At 41.8% G+C, this 25,418-nt stretch overlaps 1 protein-coding gene across 1 annotated transcript; it reads right to left on the bottom strand.

Moving 5' to 3' along the window:
* Positions 1-9,922: 9,922 nt before the first annotated feature.
* Positions 9,923-24,831, bottom strand: cdh19 (cadherin 19, type 2). The gene is made up of 11 exons (XM_061093889.1): positions 24,586-24,831; positions 24,144-24,438; positions 22,562-22,681; positions 21,091-21,258; positions 19,904-20,094; positions 17,621-17,874; positions 16,126-16,262; positions 15,000-15,121; positions 14,623-14,740; positions 12,407-12,658; positions 9,923-10,446 (listed from the first exon to the last, which is right to left on the bottom strand). Exons 1-11 carry the CDS (start codon positions 24,829-24,831, stop codon positions 9,923-9,925), a joined length of 2,427 nt encoding a protein of 808 aa, XP_060949872.1.
* Positions 24,832-25,418: the final 587 nt, after the last annotated feature.

Here is a 25,418-nt window from a genome sequence, read left to right as displayed (position 1 = left end):
TTGACTAATAATTTTACGTTTATTAGTTTAGTTTCTTATTTATCATAAATCATTCTGTAGAGAAGGAGGACGATGGCAGATGATTGACAGATCTATTGGCGTGTTCATTTAATTTCCTAACTAAAAAGCAGTAGATTCCTCTTCCTCATTATGCATGAAGGTAAAATTAGAGAAAATGAATAATCAACGATCTCATGTACTTTTCTCAGATGAAAGTCAAAGTTTCTCAGTGTGAGATTTTAAAATGCTGCCTTCAGCCCAAAATAAGACCCCGGCCCATCATCTGCTCATCATTCAAACTACGTCATAAAAGAAGACTGAAAAATAAAAACTTCTCCAAAGTCGAGTGACTCCTCCAGCGCCTCCGTGCCCTCCACGTGATTATGGGTAAATGTAATTGACAAGACACTACAAATAAAATTCAATTTCCATTTATTATTTACATTTGGGCTTTAATCAATTATGAATGACAGCTAATTAGTGGAGTGCAGGGGCCATCGCTCTCCACAGTGTCAGAGTCGACTGGATGTACTGTACGTCACGGACTGTGGACATTGACAAAAAACCTCTCACCACTTACAGATTCAGGCGTCTTTTTTCCGAGGAGGCTTCACTAATCATTTGTGAAAGTGCACGTGGTGTGCGTGCACGAGCGTGCGGGTCTGTGTGTGTGTTTGTGTGTGAGTGGGTGTGCACGTGTTTGATAATAATAAGGCAAGTGAAAATGAAGAGGAGCTAAACTGTGTAAGTCATTTCTCATTTCCTTGCTTCAGTGCCTGTCAGAAGAAAGCCCTGCGTTCTGAATGATGGCTTCGACAACAAAAAGTGAACAACAAACCCTGTGGCTGTGAGCAGGGGAGGGAGGGGGAGAAAGGGAGAAAATAACGGAAACAAGCCAAGAAAGAAAAATAGACATTTTAAAATTCCACCAAACAAACCAAATCACAAAATCGATGCTGCTGAAAATGTCCTAAGACCAGGGGCGTCACCAGGTATTTCCTGGCCCAAAGACAAGGTGTCTCATCCAAACCTCTGCAGCTCATCCAGATCGATGCAGCTCGACAGGTCTTCAACCTCAGTTCGCTCACACCTCCTCCGCTCCTCCGCTCTCTTCACTGGTGGATCGGGACCAGTCTACATCCAGGACATGGTCTAACTTTACACCCCAGCCCGTCCACTCCGCTCTGCATCAGCCAATCGGCTTGAAGCTCCCTCACTGAGAGCTAAACACTAAACACTCAACAAAATGGTGGAACAAGCTTCCCATTGACATCAGGACAGCAGAAAGTCCACACATCTTCCACCGCAGACTGAAGACACATCTCCTCCACCTACACCTTTGGTTAAGAAGATGATGTCAAATAACCATCGTCAAATGAAATGTAGCACTTTGTAGTCCGTCTTTTTAACCCTCACGGTTGAATGCACTTATTGTGGGTCGCTCTGGATAGAAGCGTAAGCTAAATGAAATGTAATACTAATGTAAAGGTATATATATCTATATGTATATGTGTGATTGTGTCTGTAGATATCACCCCCCCCCCCTTTCACCACAAAATGAAATATAAAAGAGAAAAAGAAAATGCCTTTACAGTTGGCGCTGGTACAGTTTTGGAAGGACCTTTGAAGGGGCTGATTTAATGTGAGAGCATCAATCCTTTAGCAGCACGGGGCCTTGACAGCAAGTGAAAGTAATCTCTTCTTTATTAATGGGACTTTTCACTTTGGACCCGAGGCCTTTGGTATTCCATAATAGTAGTTTCATGCCACAGACCTAAGGAAAGAACAATATGAAATCAGATCAAGTGGATGTGTGATGAATGATAAGTGGAAAGTATTTCTTTCTATGCTCAGCGGTGCCTTTGAGAAGAAAAAGGGGAAAACAGAACGGATGAGATGTGGAAAGGTAATTTGATTTAATAAAAAAAAAAAAGTTTGCCATGTGTCAGGAAGAATGAGTCAAAACAAAGGAAAATACATTTTACACATTATACACATTTTATATCTGCAAAAAAATCTGTTAACCTCTTAATATAATAACAACTGGAATATTCGTGGAAAAATGGTCAAAGGTCAAACTTATAAATCAAATCTAATATTTTATAAACTATTTATATAAAGTTTAATATGACACAATATAGATCCAACCTCTGGGGAGCGAAAATTCATTTTTTGACCCCAATGAGTTCATTGGAGTAAAACTACATTTCAGGGATTTGGACAAATCCTGATGCTCTGGTGCTGGAACTATAGATTGACCTTCTACCCACAAACATTCGTAAACAAACTCAATATCTTTGTCGAAATATGATATAATATAAGAGTTCTACACCCACAGCCTGCCACTGAATTAAAGTCCAGGAAATATTGTTTTTTTTAAGATGCACTGACTCATATTTTATAATAACAAAGGATTTATGTGAAAGTTTTAAGTGTTGCAATATTGTTTTACCGTATTTACCAGAATTTTCATGAACTTTTTGATATTGAGTTTGTCTGTTAAAAACATATTAAACATAATTTTTTTATATAAATACTTAATTAAAACCTGAATGTGAAATGTTAGATTTATACAATTTTTTTTAATATAAATCTAGTTTGAAACAGTGTTAATGTTAAAATTAAGTCTAAATGTTAAATCGAAATATTCCACAATCAGCAAATCATTAGTTTAAATATTTTAGAGCATTTAGAATCTGGTGGTACTGCTAGATATTTTTCTCTTCTTGAAGTTGGTGGAAACCAAAACAGAGCAAAAAGGACACTAAATAATTAACTTACGCTATTCATTGTGTACAGCTTCACAAAAGGGACACTAAATACACATTTTCATTGTTAAATATCCCAAACGTTTCTAACTTTGGCAGAAAATATTGTGTTCACACATAATCCCGTCATTTCTAGTAAGAATCTGATTAAGAAACTTTGTTAACAAAGCTTTTGATTAATGGAAAAACCAGATGATGTGAGATCGGCCATCTTTGACAAACTGGCACCTCATCAACATCGGTTACTACTTTATATCCTGCACAACTCATTCCTTTGTGTGTTTAATTGGAGTGCAGGTATCATGGTGCTTGGCCACAAACATGTGCATCCCCCCAAATAAAAGACAAGCAGGAAATTAGAGAGGAGCAACAAGTGGAGAGCATATGTCACATTGATAATGACTGTGATGGCGCTGAGGCTTCAATCAAATGTTGACCTCTCTGCCATCCACTGCAAATCTCTCATGGAACCCGCTGGTTGAGTCTCTATGAGCCTGTGTGATTTTCAGTCTGATTCGTCAGAGGAGATGGAAGGGCACGTTTTTTAATGCTCGTTTTATGTTGGAGTCATGATGATGATTGGTGATTAGCACCAGGCTCACTAACTCTGCAATCACATGCCAGCCCGCTCTGCCTTGCTCTCATTTCAAGTCAGTTAGAGATGTCGTCCTACACTTAGCCTGCATCATCAGTGCTATATAATACTGGAGATGCTTCACCTAAAGGGTAAATACACAGTTTCTATACAAAACACATCTACTAACCCACTTGGAAATTATTTTATATGCTGAGGGCCGTTTCTCAAGTGTCTCTCTCACAGCTCTCACAACTTAGACATTATTACCGTGACAACAATATCAACGAATGTCCCTTTTGGTTTTTGCAAAGAGCAATAATGGGGTTTATTTTGCATTTAGAACAAGGAAGTGAAATCTGATCAGATCATCAGAGATGTCGGTAATTCACAGGACCCAAAAACCCTTAAATAATTGCAGATATCTAATAAACAACCCAAACCAGACCAGTCACCAATCCGCTGTTTACAAGCTACCAAACGACTTTCCTAAGTTTTAATTCCAAAGTGTGACGATTGCCAAAACCTCACAGCAACAAGAGGGAAGCTCATTAATGGAACAGAATATTGAAGTCTCACATGAAATAACTCGCAGGAAATGTATTCTGTAAATCCTGAAATATTAACGTTTGCATAATCTTTTAACACATTTGCTGTCAGATTTGACTCCAGCACTCACGCTGTGGCGATAACAGCCGGGTTCTGTGAAAGGGATCAGACGTGCAACTTTGAGTCGACTGTTTTCTTTTAATACTTTCGTGACTACGGATTAATATATTGTTTATTGTGACGTTCAGGCGCTTTGTCCACATCGTTAGGACATATCCTCAGATTCTCTCTCCTGGTCATGCAGACATCAGATTGAATCTAACAGCAGACATCAGATGAAAGACATATGGGGTCTTATATGCAGTTATTTTTAACACTGATAAAGCAGAATATTACATTTTACATCTATATAAGGTTGTTTTAACTGTTGAGGGTAACGCGTTCTTTTTAACTCTTTATCTCTTTAATGCACCAACCAGGAGAAGCACTCTTCATTTCACTGTCTTCTGTACAATATAATGACAATAAAGGCTTTTGACTTTTTATATTGTTTCTTCCAACAATTAACTTAAACTCCAATCACATATTTAAGAAGATTTAACTTCTCTTCTAAAGTACAAGATAAAAATACATTTGCACAAGATATATACAGAAGGTCGTGTGAGAACAAGACAGCAACATGGAAATTAAATGAAAAATACACTCTTTTCAGACTTTGGGGGCTGTGGTGATTAATTATTAAGACTCAGTTTATGATTCTTTGAGATCAAGAAGGCGCACAAAGCAGATATCACACAGACAGACAAACTAATTAAAACATTCACAAATGTATAAAAAAATTGCCAATAAGTCAAAAGTCCTTCAGAGAGAGTCTCTAACTTGTTTTTCAGTTTGTTCCAGTCGTGTGGTTCAGAGTTAAGTCTTTAAACTCTGAACCTTTATTCTGTGATGTGGTGTCGTAACAGTACAGATAATAAAAACGTCAACATGTACTTTCAGTTGAGTTTCTCCCTGGATTCCTGCAGAATAACCCTCTAAATCTAACAAATACATATATTTAGTGTACAGTATTTTCCTCAGAGGTGCAATGGAGTAGGACTGTAAAGGTAAAAGTACCTTAGCAGTACATCAGTAAATATAGTCGGGTACTTTATATCACTGGTTTCTCGAAGATTTTCAGCAAAATTGTTTTAACTAATAAATAATATCCAGGAACTTTGCCAATTTCCACTGCAGAGCCAAACGTACCGAGCACGGTTTCTACAAAACTGAACAACAAAGCAGATATTCTACGGTTGATCATGAAACCTCTGTTCTGTTCTGTGGAGGGAAAACCTCCCCTGGCTCCTCTGGTGGAGAAGCAGGTTGAGGAGCTGAATTCTCTCAGAGATTCCGGCTCCCTGGGGGAAGTTCAGGTGCTGGAAACACACCTGTGGTTTGTTCAAAAGCTTCACTTCTGACAAATGACCCCTCTTGAGCTTTTTTTCAAGCCCACACACACAATGTGAGAAACTACTTTTGGTCTCATCCGGTGCCTCGGGTCAAACATCCATCTGTGTTTGTGTAGGGATTCATGTTTTCATCAGAATATTGTGTAATTGTTGTAATAATGTCGTCATATTTGACTTTATTTCAGCTTTTTTCCAACTTCTGGTCTTTGTCACCTCATCATCATCTTGTATGAATTTAACCTTTAAACACACATTGATGTACCTATCACCACTAATGCAGGTTTCAGTTTTCTATATATATCTGGGATCAGACATGGAACTTAAGCACGCTGGTTATTCATATCCCTGCATGGATCTGACATGATCCAGGTTTCTGATTATCTGCAGGAGTCTCGGGGACTAATTCACATTCCAGGTATTGAAGGTATTATCAGTGTCTGTCTTTCATTTGTGGATCATGATCAAGGATCAACTCGAATAATGAATTTGATTATTTTTTCTAATATGAGTACTTAACAGCTTGAAATAGGCCTGCATGTAAATGAGTGAAGTATTTCAGGAATGTTTGATCTCAGTCAGAACAGATTGATTCTGTTATAGCAGGAAAGTTATGATAAAGACAAACCCTCTGATCCTCAGCGTCAATAAAACAACAAGTTCCCATCAAATAAAAGATAAAACCCAAATCAGCACAACTCAGTGTCATTAAATAAATCTGTGGAATCTAAATTCTGGCCCCGTTGGTCTGTGAGTCATTAGCTTCGTCCACTTCTTCAGTCCAGACTGAAATATCTCTCCCATTATTGGCTGAATTCTGCAGAGACATTCGTGGACCTGAGGAAATGATTCCTACCGTAACCATAACGTGAATGGATTTCTATTACATTTTGAAAATGAATGGTTCCCAGGTGATGAATAAGGAATCCTTGGCAGGAACGTTCAAGGAACTTTGAGGGCCCCAGGCAAAATGAAGCTGTAGGGCAAAGGGCTTCGTTCTGTGTTTCAGATCATCGTTCTAGTCTACTGTAATTAGTCGATTGTAGAATTTTGAATTGTTGTTGCTGTGTGCCAATGTAATCCGCCATTCAAGGTTCCCCCTCTTGCAACATCAGTCATCCATCAAACCGTGAAGATCATTTTTAAAACCCAAAATGAATTTCTGAAGACTTCTCACATATTTTCTGTCTTGTATGACATTTCTTCTTGAGCTACCACCAGGATGACATTTTTGACTTTTTCTTAGAAACCTCTTTGGACTATTGAACTGATTCCCATTACAGGTTGAACATACATGATGAATAAGAGATCCTCAGATTACGGGTTTAGGGTCAGGCTGTGATCCCATAATTTAAAAACTACGGTAAGTAAAGAAAAAAATCCACATTCTTCCACAGGATCTAGACTTTTTTTCCCAGCGTGAGCAGTTCTTGCATCTCCTTTGTGAATCCGAGTAAAATAATGAATAAATTCCAAAAGCCGACTATTTGGTATGCATGCTGTCTGTCTGAGTGAATTTCATTTTGTCTCTTTTTCAGTGCGATGCTCTCACTTACATTCTACATTCTCGATTTAAGATGTGTGCGCTCCACACGTAATGTCCATAGATGTAATGTAGGCGTTCAACCATCCGTCAATGAGCTTCGCTGGATGACAGTTGTTACACACACACACAGACAGACACACACACACACTATTGTGATGCTCAGAAAATCATGCAGATACAATTATGTTGCCGAATTGCACATGAATGATTCGATCCCTCTTCAGCCAGACCTAAAGGCATATATGTTGCAAATGATTCTTTCTTTCTTTCTTTCTTCTTTTTTTTCTTAAATGGCTCTCAGAATCCTTTCAGGCATCTATTCAATCAGCACCGGTGTCTGCCAGACGAGAGGCTCTCTCTCTCAAAGACCCTCCAGTGAGCATTGTGGCGCTCGACGATGGCTCTGGCACCGCGTCTGAAAAGAAGACCTGAATGTATAACCTGTGTGGGGAGAGCACAGAGGACGGAGACAGTTGACGGGTTGAAACCTCTTACATTGCCGTAATGGGTATAATTACACAAAGAAAAGAGCTATTAGGTTAAATTGCCCGTGATATGCACCATGGGTAATGACAGAAATTCAGAAGGTTAAATGACACCAGGAGCTGAATGACTTTTGACATTAAGGTTCTATTGAAGAGGGAATTATAACAGAGCCTTCATGGGCAGAGCCCACGTCAGACATGTTGGACCGCGGAGTCTGGTTTGAAAGGGCTTTAAAAAATAAAGGGCATATATTTCCGTGAACACCTGCGTCTTTAGAAGCAATTGTGAGACAATGATTTCCTCTGAAAAGCAGCGTCTGGATGGATTGTTTACAGCAGAGGAGGCTGTTTGAGTTGCTGGAAACCGTCCTGCTGAGATGGGCTGCCAACTCACACGAGTAACAAACGCAGGAAAGGAGGAAAAAGCAGAAAACGATTCCAGCAATTAGTTTGCTTCTCTCACATTGTTTCCTGACTCGAGGTATTACAGCTACTTTCCAAATAGGTTTGTGTGCTTTTCTTCGCTGAGAACTATTTCCTCTCCGGTCCAAACAATGACCTTCGCAGACGGCAAACAGCCCAATTAGCGGATGAGAGGGTGAAGGGGCACGGAACCTGATCACCATGCAATTACCTCCAGTCAACCCGCGAGCTGCCGCCCACGCCACTGACAGTGAGCATGCAGCGTTTGCCAATAATACTGTAAAAAAGAAAGCTGTACAGTATATCATGAGCATTCTCAAGAGTTTCACTTTCTTCATACATTTCAAATCAATGCTCCACTAACTTCGTCTCCTCTCGCAACCTTACTTTTTCCTCGCCAGCCGTACGCCCTCTCTCTGCCGCTGATTGGCTGATGGGCTCCCTGGTGACTCGACAGAGAGCCGAGAGTCTTATCATACAGCATAATACATGTTAAACACTTGATATTTAATAGATACACGTCTCTTATGTAACCTTTCATTTCTGTCCGGATGAGACTGATGAGAAATCCAAGAAATTCTCCATTTAGAAAAATATGTCGGCAGTTTCCATTAATATAAATAATTTTATAGTGTAAAAATACAAAAGCATATAGAGTACAGACTGTTATGAGCCAAACATATAAAACAGCATTATGAGAACTTAATAATATTACAAATAACAGGTATTAAACACAATACTGTAATAACAATACTGTAATAACTGCAAATCTTTTACACCTTTTAACACTTTCATGTCAATGACAGTTGTGTAATATTTGTCTTGATATAAATTAACTTTTGCATCAACATTTTTCAAGATCCATCAAGATTGGATGTTTGACATTTTCGCCGATTTCTAAAGGATTAATACATCAATCTCGAAGAAAAAGAAACTGGCAGATTAAAAAGACTGATATCTATGAGTGTGTGTGTGATTTGGTTTGAGTTGATTGAATTCAAGGCGACTGTTGGGCCTTGGTGGACGTTGAGCTCTCTACGAGTTACGTTCTAGTTTTTAATACGACCTCGACAAATGTGCACGGACTCAGTCTGGGCGTAACAAGCAAACATAGAAATCATAGAAAGGAAATGTTCCTAGAGGCAAAAGGAAGTGAAGTTTTCTTGTTGTAAACCACAATGAAACAAATATGAAAAAATTATGTCCCATCTTCCACCTTTTTTTGAGTAAAGTCTGGTCACGTTTAAGTCCCAGGTTAAAGCTGCGGGCATCAATAATATTTTACAACAATAACATTTGGTTTGGTTTTCAAGCTGCAAACAACCGCTGTGCTCAACAACCTCGTATCCACCGGCAACAGGTCAAAAACCTACAGGATGCGACCTGCTCATTACAAAACTATAAATCTACACCAGCTGTTGAATGTGGTAGTGCAGCTACAAGTTAAATATCGGAGAGTGAATATCTGACAACAATCGTCCGTCTTTCCCACTAAACAAACTCTCCTCGTCTCCTGGATTCTCTCACCAGCCAATTATTTCTGCTTTTACAGCAGGTAATGTGTCATCGCTTTAGCAGAAATTATTCGAGCCGCATTCTGTGAAATATAGTTCAAACCTATATGATCCAGCCTTGCACCTTTGACCTCTTTGTCGAGAGGCTTTTCAGCAGCGGAGCCACATCATGCTGCTTCCACTTGTGCTGCTCTTAAGGAGCACAGTCATTATTTGCACGGCCGTGAAAAGGGTCAATCGTCAGGAAAAATATAGCCACTGGTCTCATGAATGTAATATCTGTGATATCGCTTCTAGCTATCGATATTTGGTATTTGGTCGCGTACAGTGGATGGGATTTGATTGTTGCAGAGTCCAGAGAGAAAAGGTTCAGCCCACTTCATGTAATCTGTATTTGAACAGTTACAGAAAGTGAGAAAAACATGGCAACAATAGTGTTTTATATGTACGTCTTGATTCTATCTTTAAAGGCATGGTTTGACATTTTGTAAAATACAACAGTTGGTTAGCACAAGCGCCTCCATAGACATACACCTGCCGACTGTAGCTTTGCACTGTCTTGATAATAAGCATCTTTCACAAAAGGTCAAACTGCTCCCCCTGAAGAAGAACCTCTCAGAAGATGGTGTCCTCCTCTCCTCCCCCATACCAAGGGGTGAGCCTCACTACGTAGGGCCTGGTGCTACAAGCCGCCTGCTCGGGTACAATCTCCAAAGCAGCCGACTCCAGTGAGCTCAGGGATCCCGCCGGAGACCCCGACCCCTCGTAAGCGTAGATCCTGAGGCAGTCGTACGGGGGGACGTGAGGGTCTCGATCCGCCTCCGCCATCCTGTCCATAATAAACTGCCTGAAGACGTCGTCCTCCGGCCCGATGAGGTGCGACTCCCTCAGGGACATGCGGATGCTGGCCCTGACGTCCTCCCTCCGCAGCCGCCTCTCCCTCCGCCTGTGGGAGTGGTGGCGCAGGGGAACGGCGGGCGGGCAGAAGTCGAGACCCACTCCGCCACCCCCGCGTTCTCCGTAGTACAGCACCTTCTGAGACACCGTCTCCGGCAGCTCCAGCTCCTTCACCTCCACATCCTGCGCCTCCTGCTGCTTCCGCCTGTGTCTCCTCACCATCAGCATTAGAATTGACAGCACTGCAGACACAACCCAGCGGGAGATCATTATAGTTAAACACCAGGGCATGAGCGCGGCGGGGAAAGAGCATGGAGGGTGCCTGATGGAGCGTGCACGCACAATGTAAAAGTGCACTAATGATAATAGCAGCCAGATTTGTTTTTTCCGTGACAACTTGTGGGTGCGAACAAAATCAAATCGAAGCCAAATTATGCCATAATTTATCTTTTTTTAATCTCAGGTCTCACACAAAGGAGGAAATTATTGTATCAGCTCCATGTGGCACCGAAAGCTGAATGAGTGTTTATTGTTCCTGTCGTGTTTTCACCGGGTGTTGTTCTCATCCGACAGAGTGTTAGCATAGCAGGCATCGTCATTAATCTTTCATGTGATGGGCAGAGGGAGGACACAAAGCAGCCGAGGTCATAATAAAGCTTTTCACTATGCAAACCCATCAGCGTCCCAGGATGGCAGTGCTACTGATGTATTGCAACCACTACGCTCATTACCTGACATCATTGCTCTGCAAGCTTTCAGCATTTTAATAGTACGTGTTAAAGGCACACCGGTGAGTAAAAACATAAAAAAAAGGGGGATTCACATCAAAGTGCAGATTTGTTAATGAAAAAACCCCGCTGTTAAGCACATGTTTATATACTTGCCGAAATTGAGGTGAGGTGGAACTGCTCTAGCTCAACAGATCCGCTGGAAAAGCAAAATATCAGTGAAGTTTCCTCTGGAATCACATATCTCCAGTTCTTTAATCTATAATAACTCTGTAAATACAAATTCTCCTCCTTAGAGGGATTTTATTGGTTTTTCCAGTGAGCCACAGCCCGGCGTACCTTGGCCTTTTTACACTTACACAAATTGCTCCCAGCCTCAGGGCCCTGGGGGAGGGGGGGCAGCTGATGGAGGTCTGACTACACAACATTTCTAAAGGGAGATTTCTTCTGCTCCCAAAGGTTCATTATTTCTGATGAATTATGAGTCAAAGTTCCTGTTTTTCTATAACATCATCGCAGTAAAATGGTTTCAGAAAAACTTAAAAATACACCTGACAAGATGAACTAGGAGTGAACTCAGTGGAGAGCACTCACACTCACCGCAGGCCCGACAGTTACCTTCCATTACAACAAGCCTCAGAGCTGAGGCCACATCACATTTCTCAGCTACATGGTAATGGCAGTCATGGGTTTAAACTCCTTCTACAGTCCTATAAACCACATTTAAATGCACTAGATCAAGACTTTTACTTGGATCCGCATTAAACTGCAGAGACTCATTGATTTCAACCCCCTAAATATGTGTTTTCATCAAGTTTCACTCATTATTCTCTGAGGAAATGTTGAATTTAACAGAGAGAGAAACACAATTCCAGGATCTGACCTATGATCCAGATCTGCACCAAATTTCATGATAACCTTTCAATAAGTTTTACATAATCCAGTTCACTGGATTCGCCCTTTTTTATCTGAATCCAAACTTCCACCAAGTTTCAAGAAAACATAACATCCGTGGTGGAGTGTAAAAAAGAAATAAGAATCACTTGTAAATGTATAGAACAGGAGTTAAATCATTTCGGTGAAAGATAAAAACTACGAGTGGAATATATTAAGTTTTGAATTATTTAAACAACTGCTGGAGTTAAAAGATAAAAAGCTCTTAGGTTTCAATCAACTAATTGGAGTTTAAGGGAAAACTATAAAGATAATATGTTTTAAAAACTCAATCTTTAATTATCTAGCTCACAACCTCATTTATTGATGTATATTTCTGTCTGATAACCTCTTCGCATTTAGAACTAATCTTCTAGCTCGAGCTGCTTTTTCATTTTTCTCAATTCAATTTCAATCTTCAAGACGAAATGACTCTGATGTGAGAGGATAAAGATTCACAAGAGACAAAACTGTCTTCATATGAACGATCATCATGTTCTGATGCAGCAGCCGGAGACAGTTACAGACACATGACGTTTACCTGTGAGCGTGACCAGACAGACCAGGAGCCCTAGCAGGGTTTGCAGGCTGAGCCCCATGGACAGAGCGAGCGCCTCCACCCCCCCCGTGGGACAGTGTCCTGCCGGCTGGCAGCTGCACACGCTGATGGTCAAGGTGCTGGTGCTGGAGAGAGCTGGGGAGCCGCTGTCCGCCACCACCACGGGAAGGAGGTACTGGGTTCGATCCTTCCGGGTGAACGTGCTCCTGCGCGCCACGATGCCGGCTGTGTTGTCTGAAACCGAGAAGGAGAGGTGCACTTTTCAGCTTTCTTTAGAAATGAACACCACCCCTTGGCGTGTGAGTGCTGATTTTGCGGGGGAATTGAAAAATAAGATGAATAACAAGTGAAGTGACACACGTAATGGGATTTAAAACACAATCCCAGCTCCGTGGACGGCCGCGGCACCTTGTCAAATGTAATTCTCACTGTGTACAAAAGTAAATCTAGAAAATCTGCTTCAGGTTTGGCTGCACCTGTGAGACTTTATTAAGGCACAGAACAAAAACTTTTGGGGAGTCGAATATGCCTTGAGGCATATGGAAATGTGTTTTTATTAAAAGTGCTCCTTCTTGATTCATTATTCATTTCCTAGTTGCTGACTGGACTGCTGTGCCTGCCTGGCTAACCACCCGTACACTGCACCTGCATGCATTTCATTTCAACCTATACATTCCAACAAACTCCGACAACACAGTTTGTTCAATTTGTCAGCCTTTTTTCATTATGGAATCTGAAAGAGGGTCGACTACCCACTGATTCTGAGGCGAACACACTTTCAATTTGCTTACTCGAAAGGCTGTCAGCCTCAGAAACCACAGCCGCGTCCAAAAACAGCTCCAAACACACAGGATTCATTCAGATTCACACTCAGAAAATCTACACATATCAGGAAGAGACATCAAATACATTTTCATCAAAGATGCTCTCTGTCATTTTATGTAGATCTCTTCACGATGATTTTTGTTTGTGCTCATTTTCCCTATAAGTTTGGTTTAAATTAGTTCTTTAATAGCCTGGATTTGTCTTGAAGTAGAAGCTCAAACTTACTTAATAACAGGTTGTATTTAGATTGGATTCAGCTCTCAGCTAAAGATCTAACTTCAAAAGCAAACAAACGTATATTCCCCTAAATATTGCAATATTCCATTAAAGGTTCAGTGTGTAGGGTTTAGTGACATCTAGTGGTGAAGTTGCATGTTGCAGCTGTGCAACCCTTGCCTGTAGTCTGGGCTACTGTAAAAAAAAACATGGTGGCCTCCGTAGAGAGGACTAGCTCACTATGTAAATACAGTTTAGTTAAGTATAATAAAGTATTTAAATATGAAGATAATTACAAACTAATGAAAACATCACAAGGATTATTCTATATTCAGTTTCTGCCATTAGATCCTTTCACCTAAACAGGAATATAAAGTGAGACTTACATAAGAGTCAAATTTAAGGTCCTCAGCTCACGAACATGGACATAGCGATGTGTCTGTGTGAGAGATTCCGCTGCCTGGTCTGCGTGTGTGTGTTTCAAAATGCTGATCCACTGCCCAGTCTTGTTGTCCAATTAATTTTTCAGGTCCTCTGGTGCTGAGCTTGATGTTATGATTTCAGCTCACCTCTTAACTCCGAATTCTCACGACGGGTTTTGCTCTAAATGAACATGTTTGGTGTTGCCGTGTGACTTTGTCCCCGCGAGCAGCTGTTTCAGGGAAAAATCTACAAACACTGGCCTCGCGCTTGATTCACACGGCATGAAACACACTATGTCAGACACACCATTTGTCCTTGAGGACACATTTTCACCATCACTCTCTCTCTCTCTCTCTCTCTCTTTTTCTCTCTCACGCACGGCTAGTTTTCAATGTGCCATTTCGATTTATTCTTTTCTTTAACCTGAACTCGCACCCCTGACAACAGGCTGGCTAAATGCGGCGGCTAGCATCTGAGAGGTGACAGGTAAGATGAGGCGATTGCAACGTGTCATTCAGAAGCAGTCTGGGTCAGGTTGCATTGGAATTCAGGATCAGGTTCTACAATTCAGACCCGAGTCCGTCTGGGAGAAGAAGCTTTTTTGGGGGCTTTAACACTGTTCGGCACCAAGCTGCTACCACACGCACAACTCTGAACCGGGATCATGGGGAAATGGTATATATAAAGCTACAGAGAGTATTATGTGTGTGCCTTATTATGTGAGCAAATATAACCTTGATTATCTCGGATGGTGAAGTTGGGATTGATGTGCTTCTCGGGGACCATGGAGAAGTAGAAGTGGTGTCCCTCCACAGGCTCGTCCGAATCGACAGCGCCGAGCAGCTGAATGAGCTGAGAGATAAAAGATACATTACCGGAGATATAAGAAAAAGCAGTATATCACATATACACGGTTCTCGGAAGTCTAGATATTTATATGACTGAAGGTGACTCATTCAGGTACAATGGCTAAACCACCTGAGTACTTGTGTGAAAAGATGAGGAATAATAATGTTATTTGATGCAATATGATATAACATAGTAAGAGAGCCTATACCGTCACGGCCACACAGTAAATCCTAAACATCAGTATATCATAATATATACATACTTCTCCTGCCTGTGTCCCCTCACAGATATATGGCTGGTAATCTCTTGCAAGCCTTGGCACGTTGTCGTTTATGTCCAGCACTTTGATGAACACCACCACCGAGGAGGATAAATGGTTCTGGGCTGCAGAAGAGAAGATAGACATTTACTGGAGGTCCACCGGGCAGCGGGTCTCATAAACGCTTTGTAAGAATCTCTGTCAGGAATAAGACTTAAGACAGATAAATGTTTCCTCTTGAATCATGACGTTTGCAAACACACAGGGGGGGGAAAAGGACTTTTGACGTTTTACGGCTTTGTTCCAAATGAGATGTTGAACAGTAAAGACACAGGAAGTCCTTCTGTGGACTTTTAAATGTTTTGTTAAAATCAATCTGTTCTGGTGAGCGGATTTTAAACAAACACTTTTAATTAAAAGTTGATATCATCCACGTAAAAGAAGAGTAAACATTTGTGGAGTCTACAACAAGTTACTTTAACCATTTATTCATTAACTGTGGGTTAACAACTGGTTATTCATCACTGTTAGTTTACTTTTCAATAACTTCTTCATTAATTTGCTTCTTCAACTAGGTATCGTTTAGTTTTGGTTTATAATTTCAATTATTTAATCATGAATGTTCTTATTCAACCAATTATTATTGAATTATTGTATATATTTATCATTTCTATATATTCATATACTTGTGCTTCTTATTTATACCTATGAAAACACCATATATGTGTGGATGAACATGTGGTACAGTAAATGGTAATGCTTCCATTTTAAAGAAATGCATAAGATGTTTGTGTTGCATTTCTATTTATATTGTACGTAGCTAAATTAGGTTTATTTTCATAATTTCTTAAGTGGTGTTGTATATATTTGATTGTATTAGTGTTTTTCTTTTATTTAGCAGTTATTAAGGATACAGTTTATGGTTGAACTGTAACATATCAAGACTTAATTACATTTCTTTGTTTTGATTACACCATAAATATAAATCTATATAAATATTGGATGATATTTCAGAATCTAAAATGTTTTGCTTCTGAATAAATTGATCGCCTGCCGACAAAAACAATCCAATCCTCTAATAATCCTTATTCAGGATGAATCACAGATCAAGATGTGAAATGCTCCTCACATGTTTCCTTGGCTACGACCGTCACATTGTGCCAGTCGGTCGTCTCCCGGTCCAAAGCTCGAGCGACAGTAATGGTTCCATTGTTTGGGTCTATTCTGAAAGCTTTTGTGCCGTCGCTCCTTTTGTCAACTGAATATCTGGAAAAAAAAGAAAATCACAGAGACAAACATTTAGCAGTCAAGGTTGTTTTCTGGGCAAACAAAACACTGCGATGCCACAGGGAGATTAATTAGGCAAACTGCTCAATTTTTTAATTTGTTGACAGATATCCAACAAAGAGGGTGCACACACACACACGCACACACACACACCCAAGCTGGTGTGACAGCATCAACAACACCGTCAAAACAAAGCATCGCACACAGACGGCAAAGACACGACTGTGTGTATTTATTACAGTTACTTTAATTGAATATTATTTTTAATCTGGCCTCAGACTCTTTTCTATTTGTCATGAGTGAGGAAATGCAATTTAATAACGAGGAGCCGCTGTAAACATCGCCTGGAGGAACAGGAGCAGTGAATAATAGTTCTTCTTACAGGTGGTGCAGCTGTTTTGAGAACACACACGTCCCCGTGACTTCTCCTGTGATAATGGGAGACGAGCGAGGGCCTGATTTGTATTTAAATGCAAAAATAATAAAAACCATACGACCGAACAAACAGGATTCTTCATGGAAGTAATATTTGCTTGTCATTGCACACGTCTTTCACGCCGACACACACTTTAACACTTGTTAATGTCCGTGATTATAATACCACGGTGAGTTAGTGTATCCAGGAATAAAAAAAACATTCAATAATGAGTCATCTCTTCGAGCCACTTTGCCGATAACAACACAGAGAATGAGCCAATTTGACCAAAGCAAACTTAATCATATTTACTAGAAGTGTGGAAACCCCTAAAATGTCAGGCTGAATTTATTAATCAATGAGACACTGTCACCAAAGGGACAGTAATAGACGCCAGGCTGAGGATGATCTGCAGCACCTGCCACTCTTAAGCTCCAGCGAGATGGACTACAGGCACCGGTAGTGCTGCTGCCTCCTCGGCAACGTGCCCCACTTGCAAATGACTACAAATCTCAATTCCATATGCCGCCTGGTACGGTGCTTTATTACATTCCCACGTCCTAGTCACGTCGCTTTGTGATAATACCACGGCAATAGATAGAAAAGCCTGTGAGGTATAAGAAAAAAAGAAAAAATCGTGATGATTTATTCAGCAGGGCTCATTTCCTACTAAAGTAATATGAGATAAATATGACCATGTACAGGGTATCCAGAGATCAAGGGTAAAAATGGATGCACCGAGGCAGTAACACTATTTGAAATGGAATGATTTTTCACCCCATGCAGGAAGCTGTCTCGGCCCAGGCTGTCTGGGGACGTTCCTCCCGCCCCCCCCACCCCACCAGCCTGGTTATCTACCTCGTCATTATCGCACTGGCAGCTGGGTGGCACACGCCATTCTTCTGGACAGACTCAGCATTACCTGATGGCGTTGCCGACTGTGTCCGTGTCCCGGGCGTTGACGCCGCCGAGCACGGTTCCCACGGCGGCATTTTCCGGAACCTTCCACTCGTAGACCGGCGAGAGGAAGACGGGCGGCTCGTCCACGTCCTGCACGATGACCTTCAGCGTCGTCCTGTCCATGAACCCGTCCAGATCCAGAAAGCGAGGGTCCACGTGGTCGTTGACGGCCTCAGCCGCCATCACGAAGCGCCTCTTTGTTTCGTAGTCCAAAGGCTGTGAGGGAAAGAGGTATTTTGAATACAGTGGCTGTTTTTAAGCAGACAACACCCTGACAAATCATCAAATACGCTCACAGACAAACAGATTGTATCATTTTCTTCGATAACTTCCGCCTGAGACAGACGATTATTCCACAGAGAGCTGGACACGACTCAGACAGGGCGTTCAAATCGTTCCGTCGGTGTCAATAAGCTGCCAGCTGTGAGCGTGCACTTAAATAATGCTGTGTTTTCCTTTAGCATTATGATGCTTGTAATAAGAAAACAGCACGCAGACCATTACTGCATTCCCAAACTGATTCAGAGACACAGCCAGGGATGTTTCCCTCTTTTTATTTCATTATCACGGCATCTAAACTGAAATCTCCCGTGAGAGGAACACTGGAGGTGAAGAAGCAGGAGGCAGAGGTGCAATAGAAATGTGAGGGAGAACTTGCATTCATCCATATTTTCTATTTGAGTCGTCTCATCTAAATAAAACACCAATTTAGGACTTTTATAACCTCTAACCACACGTGTGTATGGTGCCCGGCCTTGAGTCCGCCCACTTGGAGCTCAGGGTTATTTAATCACAGTTTTATACACATACATTTATATGATTGGATTCACGTTGCTTAATATTTGAATAACGCCCTTTAAAAATAGTAAAATGTCGCTTCAGCTGCAGTTTCTCGCGGACACTCTCCACATCGACCTGCAGAGTTTTCAGCTGCTTGCTGAAGTGCTGACGAACCTCCCAGCAGCCACTGCTCTCCGGCTGTGGAAGCAGCGTTGGCACAGCAGTTTAAAAAAATGAACAGTTTTTCCTAGAATCATTTCCTGCAGGTCCTCTTCATCCTCTTCATCCTCTTCATCCTCTTCATCCTCTTCATCCTCTCCATCCTCTTCATCGGTGCTAACGCTCGTCTCGGCTCTCGGTCCGAACCGGCGTCACGGCCTCAGTGACGACATCCCCCCACACGCCTCGCCACATTTTCCACCAAACAAAACCGACTGAATCATTAGACAGTAATTAAGTAATCTCAGAGCTGATATTCCCTCATTGGCAATAAGCTGCTTACACTGTTTGTTCTCCTGCTCCCTCCTACAGCAGCATATGGCTCTTTATCGTGCATATGGGCCGAGACTAAGCTCCTATATGAGCGCGACCGGGAGAGGAGACGCCAGTTTCTGCCAGGTGTGCGTGGTTATTGGGTGTGTGTGCCAGGATTTTATTTTATTTTATTTTTTAGCCTGAGTTGTATCTTGTTTCTGCTCCTGTGGTTATGTCTGCCAGCTGCCTGTGTGTGTGTGTACTGGTACTTCTATCTTCATGAGGACCGGTTAGACCATAAGACCTCACAGGGACCTTCTGGGAAAGTGAGGACATTTCGTTTGGTCCTCAAAACTTCAGCCGTTGTGCTGTTTTGGGGTTTAAGGGTCAACAGTTCTTTTATTAGTTTATATATGAAGAGGGAACTCCTCAAATCCTCTTGTTGTCCTCTTAAAAAAAACCTAAAGAGCTTAGAATCTCAGGAGCTGAAAATGTACACCCACCTATTTAGTCTTGCTTTTAGTTTTATTAATTACATTTTATTTATCGTCATCTTTTTTGGTTCGCTCATATTTTAGTGTTGATTATTTATCTATAATTATATTGACTTTCTTTTATTGTTGTCTTTTGTATTATCGATTTGCTTTGGATATATATGAATATGAATTAGTCTCTAAATCTGAAGGCTTACATAAATAATATGCATTCATCTGTGTGTGTGTGTGTTTGTGTGTGTGTGTGTGTGTGTGTGTGTGTGTGTGTGTGTGTGTGTGTGTCTGTGTCGTCCTACAGCTTATCAGTTGTAATGATTTGTTCGCTTTGTATGCGTTTGAGTCTGTAACAATAATTACAACTTAAACCCCATATAGATAAAGTGTGTGCTCAGCTACACAATTAATTCTACAATACTGCTTAAGGCGTTAGATTAAAAATGAATATTAAGTGAATTGATAATAAAAATAATAAACGTATAGAGGAGAGAGATATTCACCTGGGCGAGCAGAACCACCCCCTCCTGCGTCACTGGGTCTGTTTGGATGATGAAGGTGGCGCTCTCCTCCAGGTCGTCATCCAGGGTGTAGGTCATTCTGGCGTTGATGCCAACATCTCCATCTTCCGCCATGATCCTGCCCACTGTGGTTCCCACGGCCGCGTTCTCAGGGACGGCGAAGGTGTAGAGGTCTGGAGAAGCAAATCATTCATAACGACACCGTGAGCCTTAGTGGAATATTACAAAGAAATGTGTGAAGGCAAATGTTTCCAGTGCATAATGATTCTGGAGAAAAAAATAACAAATCTAAAAGTTTCATCATTAAAACGTCGCCTACAGAGCTGGACAGTAAGTTGTTAGCAACTAGTCAAGAGAGTTCGCTCGTGGGTAAAGTGATAAGAACGAGGAACATTGTGGCGAAGGGTCAAACTGTGCAAGTCACAGATAAGTTGTTGGCGAGTCCACGTAATCCCGGCCGGACTCTAATAAGAAGATGAGAACATGTGATTGTGTAGTTGAGCCGCTCCGGTCGGACGGCGGCTGCAACTCGGAGGAACTCAACAGGCGACCGGGGGGGAAAGAAACAAATCTCCTGCTGATAGTAATTTGCAAATATGTGACAAAACAGAGGCCATACAATATGTATTAGGTCTTTTTGACTGAGCACAGAATCCTGGTGATACAGTCGCACCTGCAATAAATGTGAATGTGACATTAAGAGTTAAAAGAATCGTCCTCTGTCTCATTTCTACAGAATTGATTTCTTCCCCCGGGCATTCGTTGGGTGAGGTTTATCGCTGAGGGGGGGGGCCAGGTTTGTTTCCAAAGGTCATGACAAATGTCCTATCATGTGTGAATGATTAAATTCATGCGTGTGCACGTGCACACAACATCCCCGTCTCCTCCGCTCCCTCCCTCTCTCTCGCTCGCTCTGTCTCTCTTTTCCTTTCGGCTTTGTCCTTTTAATTTTGACTGCCGGCTCAATAACGAGATGTGCAAAGTCGGGTGTTGTGCCGGCATCGCAGAACCGCCCCCCCCCCCCCGAACCGGCTTGATCAAATAAATACCTCTCAGGTATCATATTAAACATGTCCTCGCAGTCTGAGACTCTTTGTATATTGATTCCCTGAGTGTGTCTGTGTGTGTGTCTGTGTGTCTGTGTGTGTGTCTGTGTTACTGTGACTCACGGTGCTGGAACGTGGGTCCATTGTCGTTGACATCAGTCAGGCTGACGGTAACGGTGGTGGAGGTGGAGTAGCCGCCGCTCAGGCCCAGCATGTCCTTCACCTGCACCACCACCAGGTACGTCTCCCTGGCTTCCCGGTCCATGTTCGGCCAGGACGTCACCACAGTCCCTGCAGGTGGACGAGCCAGACAGAGGAAGAGGAGGAAGACGAGCGAGGAATCAGCATCATTAGGACGACATTAAACAGAACTGTGGGTGGATCTGATGTAAGTAAACAAACTCTGCCTGGAGAAGTCTCCGGGAGAGCTGAGCTTTGTGTATAATAAAAAACTGCAGCACGATAAACTTCGAGTCTGCAAATTTAATCAGTGCAAAAAGAAATATCAAGAGGGCTTTCAGATGAGTTAATGCTCCGTCCGTCTGGCGAAAGTGGGCAGCAGTAAACAGACGAGCAATTTGAATCAAGAGAACTGAATCGACCTGGAACATTTATGCAATTTTTCCTTTGTAAGCCTTTGTTTCGATCATTGATTCATCTACAGAATCTTGTGTTTAGGTTGGTTCTCCACAGCTTGTGACACAATATGTATATGTAACTTGTCGTGTATGACAAATGGCAATACTGAAAACCATCTGTTTTTCTTTTTCCAAAGATAAAAGGTGCGATTTTCTTTAGTTTTACCAGAAAAATATCAAACGCAACAACTTGTTTGTCTGCGTTTCAAATGTTTTTATATTCGTCAGTCCAAGAACATTGGTCCATATTGTAAATGGCAGACAGGACACGGATGTGTAGTTTTACTTAATGAAAGATTGTAATTCAGCTTTGTTAAACAGTAAAGTTTTATGGTAAAAGAAATAATCAATTTCAGTTGTACAGTGTTTCTCAGACTCTAAGTACACAAACAATATTTGTGAGTAGGATCGTTTTTCTTTTCTGATTTTAGACCCATGGGATTTGTTGACAATAGAATACCTCCTCTTCCTCAAGGTTAACTGAAGCCACGAGCTAAACTACAACTCAACAAGTGTCTCCCTTAAAAGGTCAGATTTGTGTCAGGAATGGCCCCCCCCCACAACTTTTGCATAGTTCAGGTCCACAATGTGTGTGGGAGGAGCAGGAACTGACCTCTGGACCGCACGAGAAAACTCTGCAAATGTGCACACGCCAATTTCCTGAGAGGCTGTAATGACTTATATTGAGTCTTATTTTAGCCGCAAATAAAAGAAGATGAAAATTTGTCAACAGTTATTGTTAGAGATTAAGTCGTCGGGGGAAAAACTTTCCAACTTGAGACGAAGCAGAAAGACGAGAGAGATTTCATTTAATCCCAATAACCACATATTGGAAATATTTCTGAACTTATATTAAATCTAAACTTTATTCCTGCACAATCAAATCTATTGTGTCCTCTAAATAACCTAAGCTGTGTTTTTCTTTTGAGAGATTCGTGCATGCATATCGGAGCTACCCGTCTTCGGCTCCACGGAGAAGTAGGGCTCCCCCTGCAGGATGGAGTAGATGAGCTTGGCGTTGTTTCCGAACAGGGGATCATCGGCATCTGTGGCTGTCACCTGGGCCACCGTGGTCCCTGTGGAGTGAGGGGGGGGGGCACACAGTCGGAGTTAGCTCAGGCTGCAGTTCCAGTCCACGGGGAAATAAAGTGATTATGCCACAGTCCCGCAGGGTTTGTCTGTCTGGCGCAGGGGGGGGGGGGGACCGGAGAGGGATGTTGACAAAGGAGGGAGAGGGAGTGTGGGGGGGTGGAGCAGCGATGGCGGTGCAGGTGTGTGTGACAACCTCTTCAGCCCCCGTAGCGATATCTCCGTCTCTATTTCCACCTGACCCTTGTTTCTCTCCTTCACACTCTGATGCGGTTTCACCTCCCTATCTCTCCCATTTACTCCCCCTCTTCTCCGCTGACCATATCCTTCTCTTCACCTTGCCCCGTACAGTATCTCTCTCTCTCTCCCTTTCTCTCCCTGTCTCTTGTCTATCTCATTTTCTTTCGGTTCCCAGAGGGAGCTGTGTCTCTCACACAGCCAGGGATTTACTGCAGTGTTTCTGATTCTCACTCGCCCGCGCTCCAGCCTTCCCCTCTCGCTCTCTCTATCTGAGTCAAATGCATTATGATTTATTACAAGTGAGATGTATAATGCCGCGAAAGCAGATTACATATAAATTGAAATGGTAATGTTTGTGGTATGAAAAGGGCAGTGGTTATAATAACGTTATTTAAGACATTTAGCCATAAAGGCATCCGAGCCACAGAGGAGAGGGAATCTAATACTTTTGACTTCCTGAACGGGGACAGATGACAGACATTCATATAACCTTTAGATTATTATCTTCAGTCAAGATTTAAGGTAAGGGATTGTATATTTTAAAAGTATGAGGATAATAACGGAAATAAAACAGGTTTTATCTCCCCAGAAGAAAATAAGTTGTTTCCATGAATAACTCTGAAGGACATTAAATCTTAAAAGAAGACATTTTGTGCTTAAACCATATCTTACTACAACAGTCAAAGCCTAGGAACAGTCATTTCTGCACTAAATTTCATGACATCTCATCTAACTAGTGTCAGGATAAGTCCAAACTAAAGTTGTTGACTTATGACCGACGTTAGCTTGACTGTAAAAAAAAAATCAAGAGCGCCACATCTTATCAAAATGAGAAAATGAAAGTGAAATGCTCTCGGTAAATCACAGACCTTCCTGTGAACGGGTTCTACTCAGGACCGTTTATTCATCCAGGCTTTAGTTCCACTGAAAGCTGTTTACACCGAGCCCGGCCTGTGGATTATTCGGAGACCAGGACGTTGGAAGGACATGTCGCTGTTGAATATTTAAACATGTCATTTTTTTACTGCCGTGTGCCGCAAATTCAATTTTGTTCGTCTTTGCTGGACTGGGGTGAAGGTAGAAATCTAATAGACAGATATCCCTCTGTGTTTTGGGGGATTCTGGTGGAACTGAAGCTTTAGATTTGACTCTGCATGCTTTTATGTTCGGCTTGCAGCTGTTAAAGGGAAACTTTCCTCTCAGACATACCAGTTGGACACATCTCGGGGATGCTGGACACATATGGTTCATTCTGGAACTGGGGGACGTTGTCATTGATGTCCTGCACCTGGATGATAAACTCCGACTGGGGCTCCTCGGGCTGGTTGGACCTCCTGTTGATAGCCTGGGCCTGAAGGATGTAAAAAGCCTTCTCCTCACGATCAAGCTTCTTCAGGGTCCGGATCTCCCCAGAATACTCATCTATCTCAAACACATCTCCAGCGCCTTCCCCTGATAGTATGTACTTGATAGAAAACTCGCCTCGGTCGGAATCAGATTTGAGCTGTAGAAAGAGAGGGGGGGGGGGGGGACACACACAAAAGCTTTATTCTTTAAACACGGTTTCCTGTGGCACTGAGGAAAACACGATTTTTTTTCAAAGTGAAGTACCACATCAAGGACATGGAGGACATTCAATCTGAAGCAGCACCTGGCCAATAACACGAGGAGTGGGATCCTCCTCTGGGACAAACAGCTGTTTCCAGATCCAGCCTCTCTTCAGGCGTCGGTGCAGATGAGCGGAGCCCGGGGCAAATTGTTGGGTTTCCAGACCCTGAGTGCATCTCATATCGCTCAGCACTCCGCCAGGAAGCATGGAAAAGAACGTCACTACAGCCAGAACTCCCGGCGCGCTCATCGTTACTGTCCACCCGTGCATTTCCTCGGCACTTCCCATGGTTAGTGGACGGAAGATGGAAGCGTCACTCGTCCGGTGTTACCAATTCTTCACTCAACAGCAAAGTCATCCAGGATCCCTGCAGAGCTGTGTTCCATGTTGTTGTGAAGCGGTTTGTGTGCACGCTCACGTCCCTGAAATAAAAGTTAGGATTCAGTTAATTGCTGCAGGGAGACATTTCCAGCAGTGCACTTCAGAACCAGGAAATCTGTAGTGAAGCAAAATCAAGTGTATAATTACACAAAGCTGAAAGTAGTATTTTGTTTACATTTAAAGGACGAATATATCTACCTGAAGGTATGTCTTTTTTTTGCTAGCATTAACCATTTAGTTGTACGACATAAATAGTAGTAAATATAGATTAAACGGTTAAAATATTTCACTAATATGAATGAAGTGGTTTGAATCATTAGCTAAGAGTGTGGTATGTGTATTTAAAACAGTTAGCTAAAAGTAATGGATAGTAAATATATAAGAATAATAAAAAATATAGATAAATAAAAGCTGAAAGTATAAACGGTTGATAGAAATATAGAACACAAATTGGAAATTTCTCTTAATGTGACGAAAATGTTGGAATTAATGCA

Source organism: Limanda limanda, chromosome 20 (genome assembly GCF_963576545.1).
Source record: "Limanda limanda chromosome 20, fLimLim1.1, whole genome shotgun sequence".
In the NCBI taxonomy this organism is placed as follows: Eukaryota; Metazoa; Chordata; class Actinopteri; order Pleuronectiformes; family Pleuronectidae; genus Limanda; species Limanda limanda.
This window is presented reverse-complemented; position numbering and strand designations above follow the sequence as displayed.

Excerpts from the sequence above, each read along its gene's own strand:
- cdh19 (XM_061093889.1), bottom strand. The coding sequence starts at position 24,831 with ATGGGAAGTGCCGAGGAAATGCACGGGTGGACAGTAACGATGAGCGCG. Across the intron at positions 20,095-21,090 it reads TGGACCCACGTTCCAGCACC|ACCTCTACACCTTCGCCGTC; the intron begins GTGAGTCACAGT and ends TTGCTTCTCCAG. Across the intron at positions 17,875-19,903 it reads GGGTGGTTCTGCTCGCCCAG|CCTTTGGACTACGAAACAAA; the intron begins GTGAATATCTCT and ends TTTCCCTCACAG.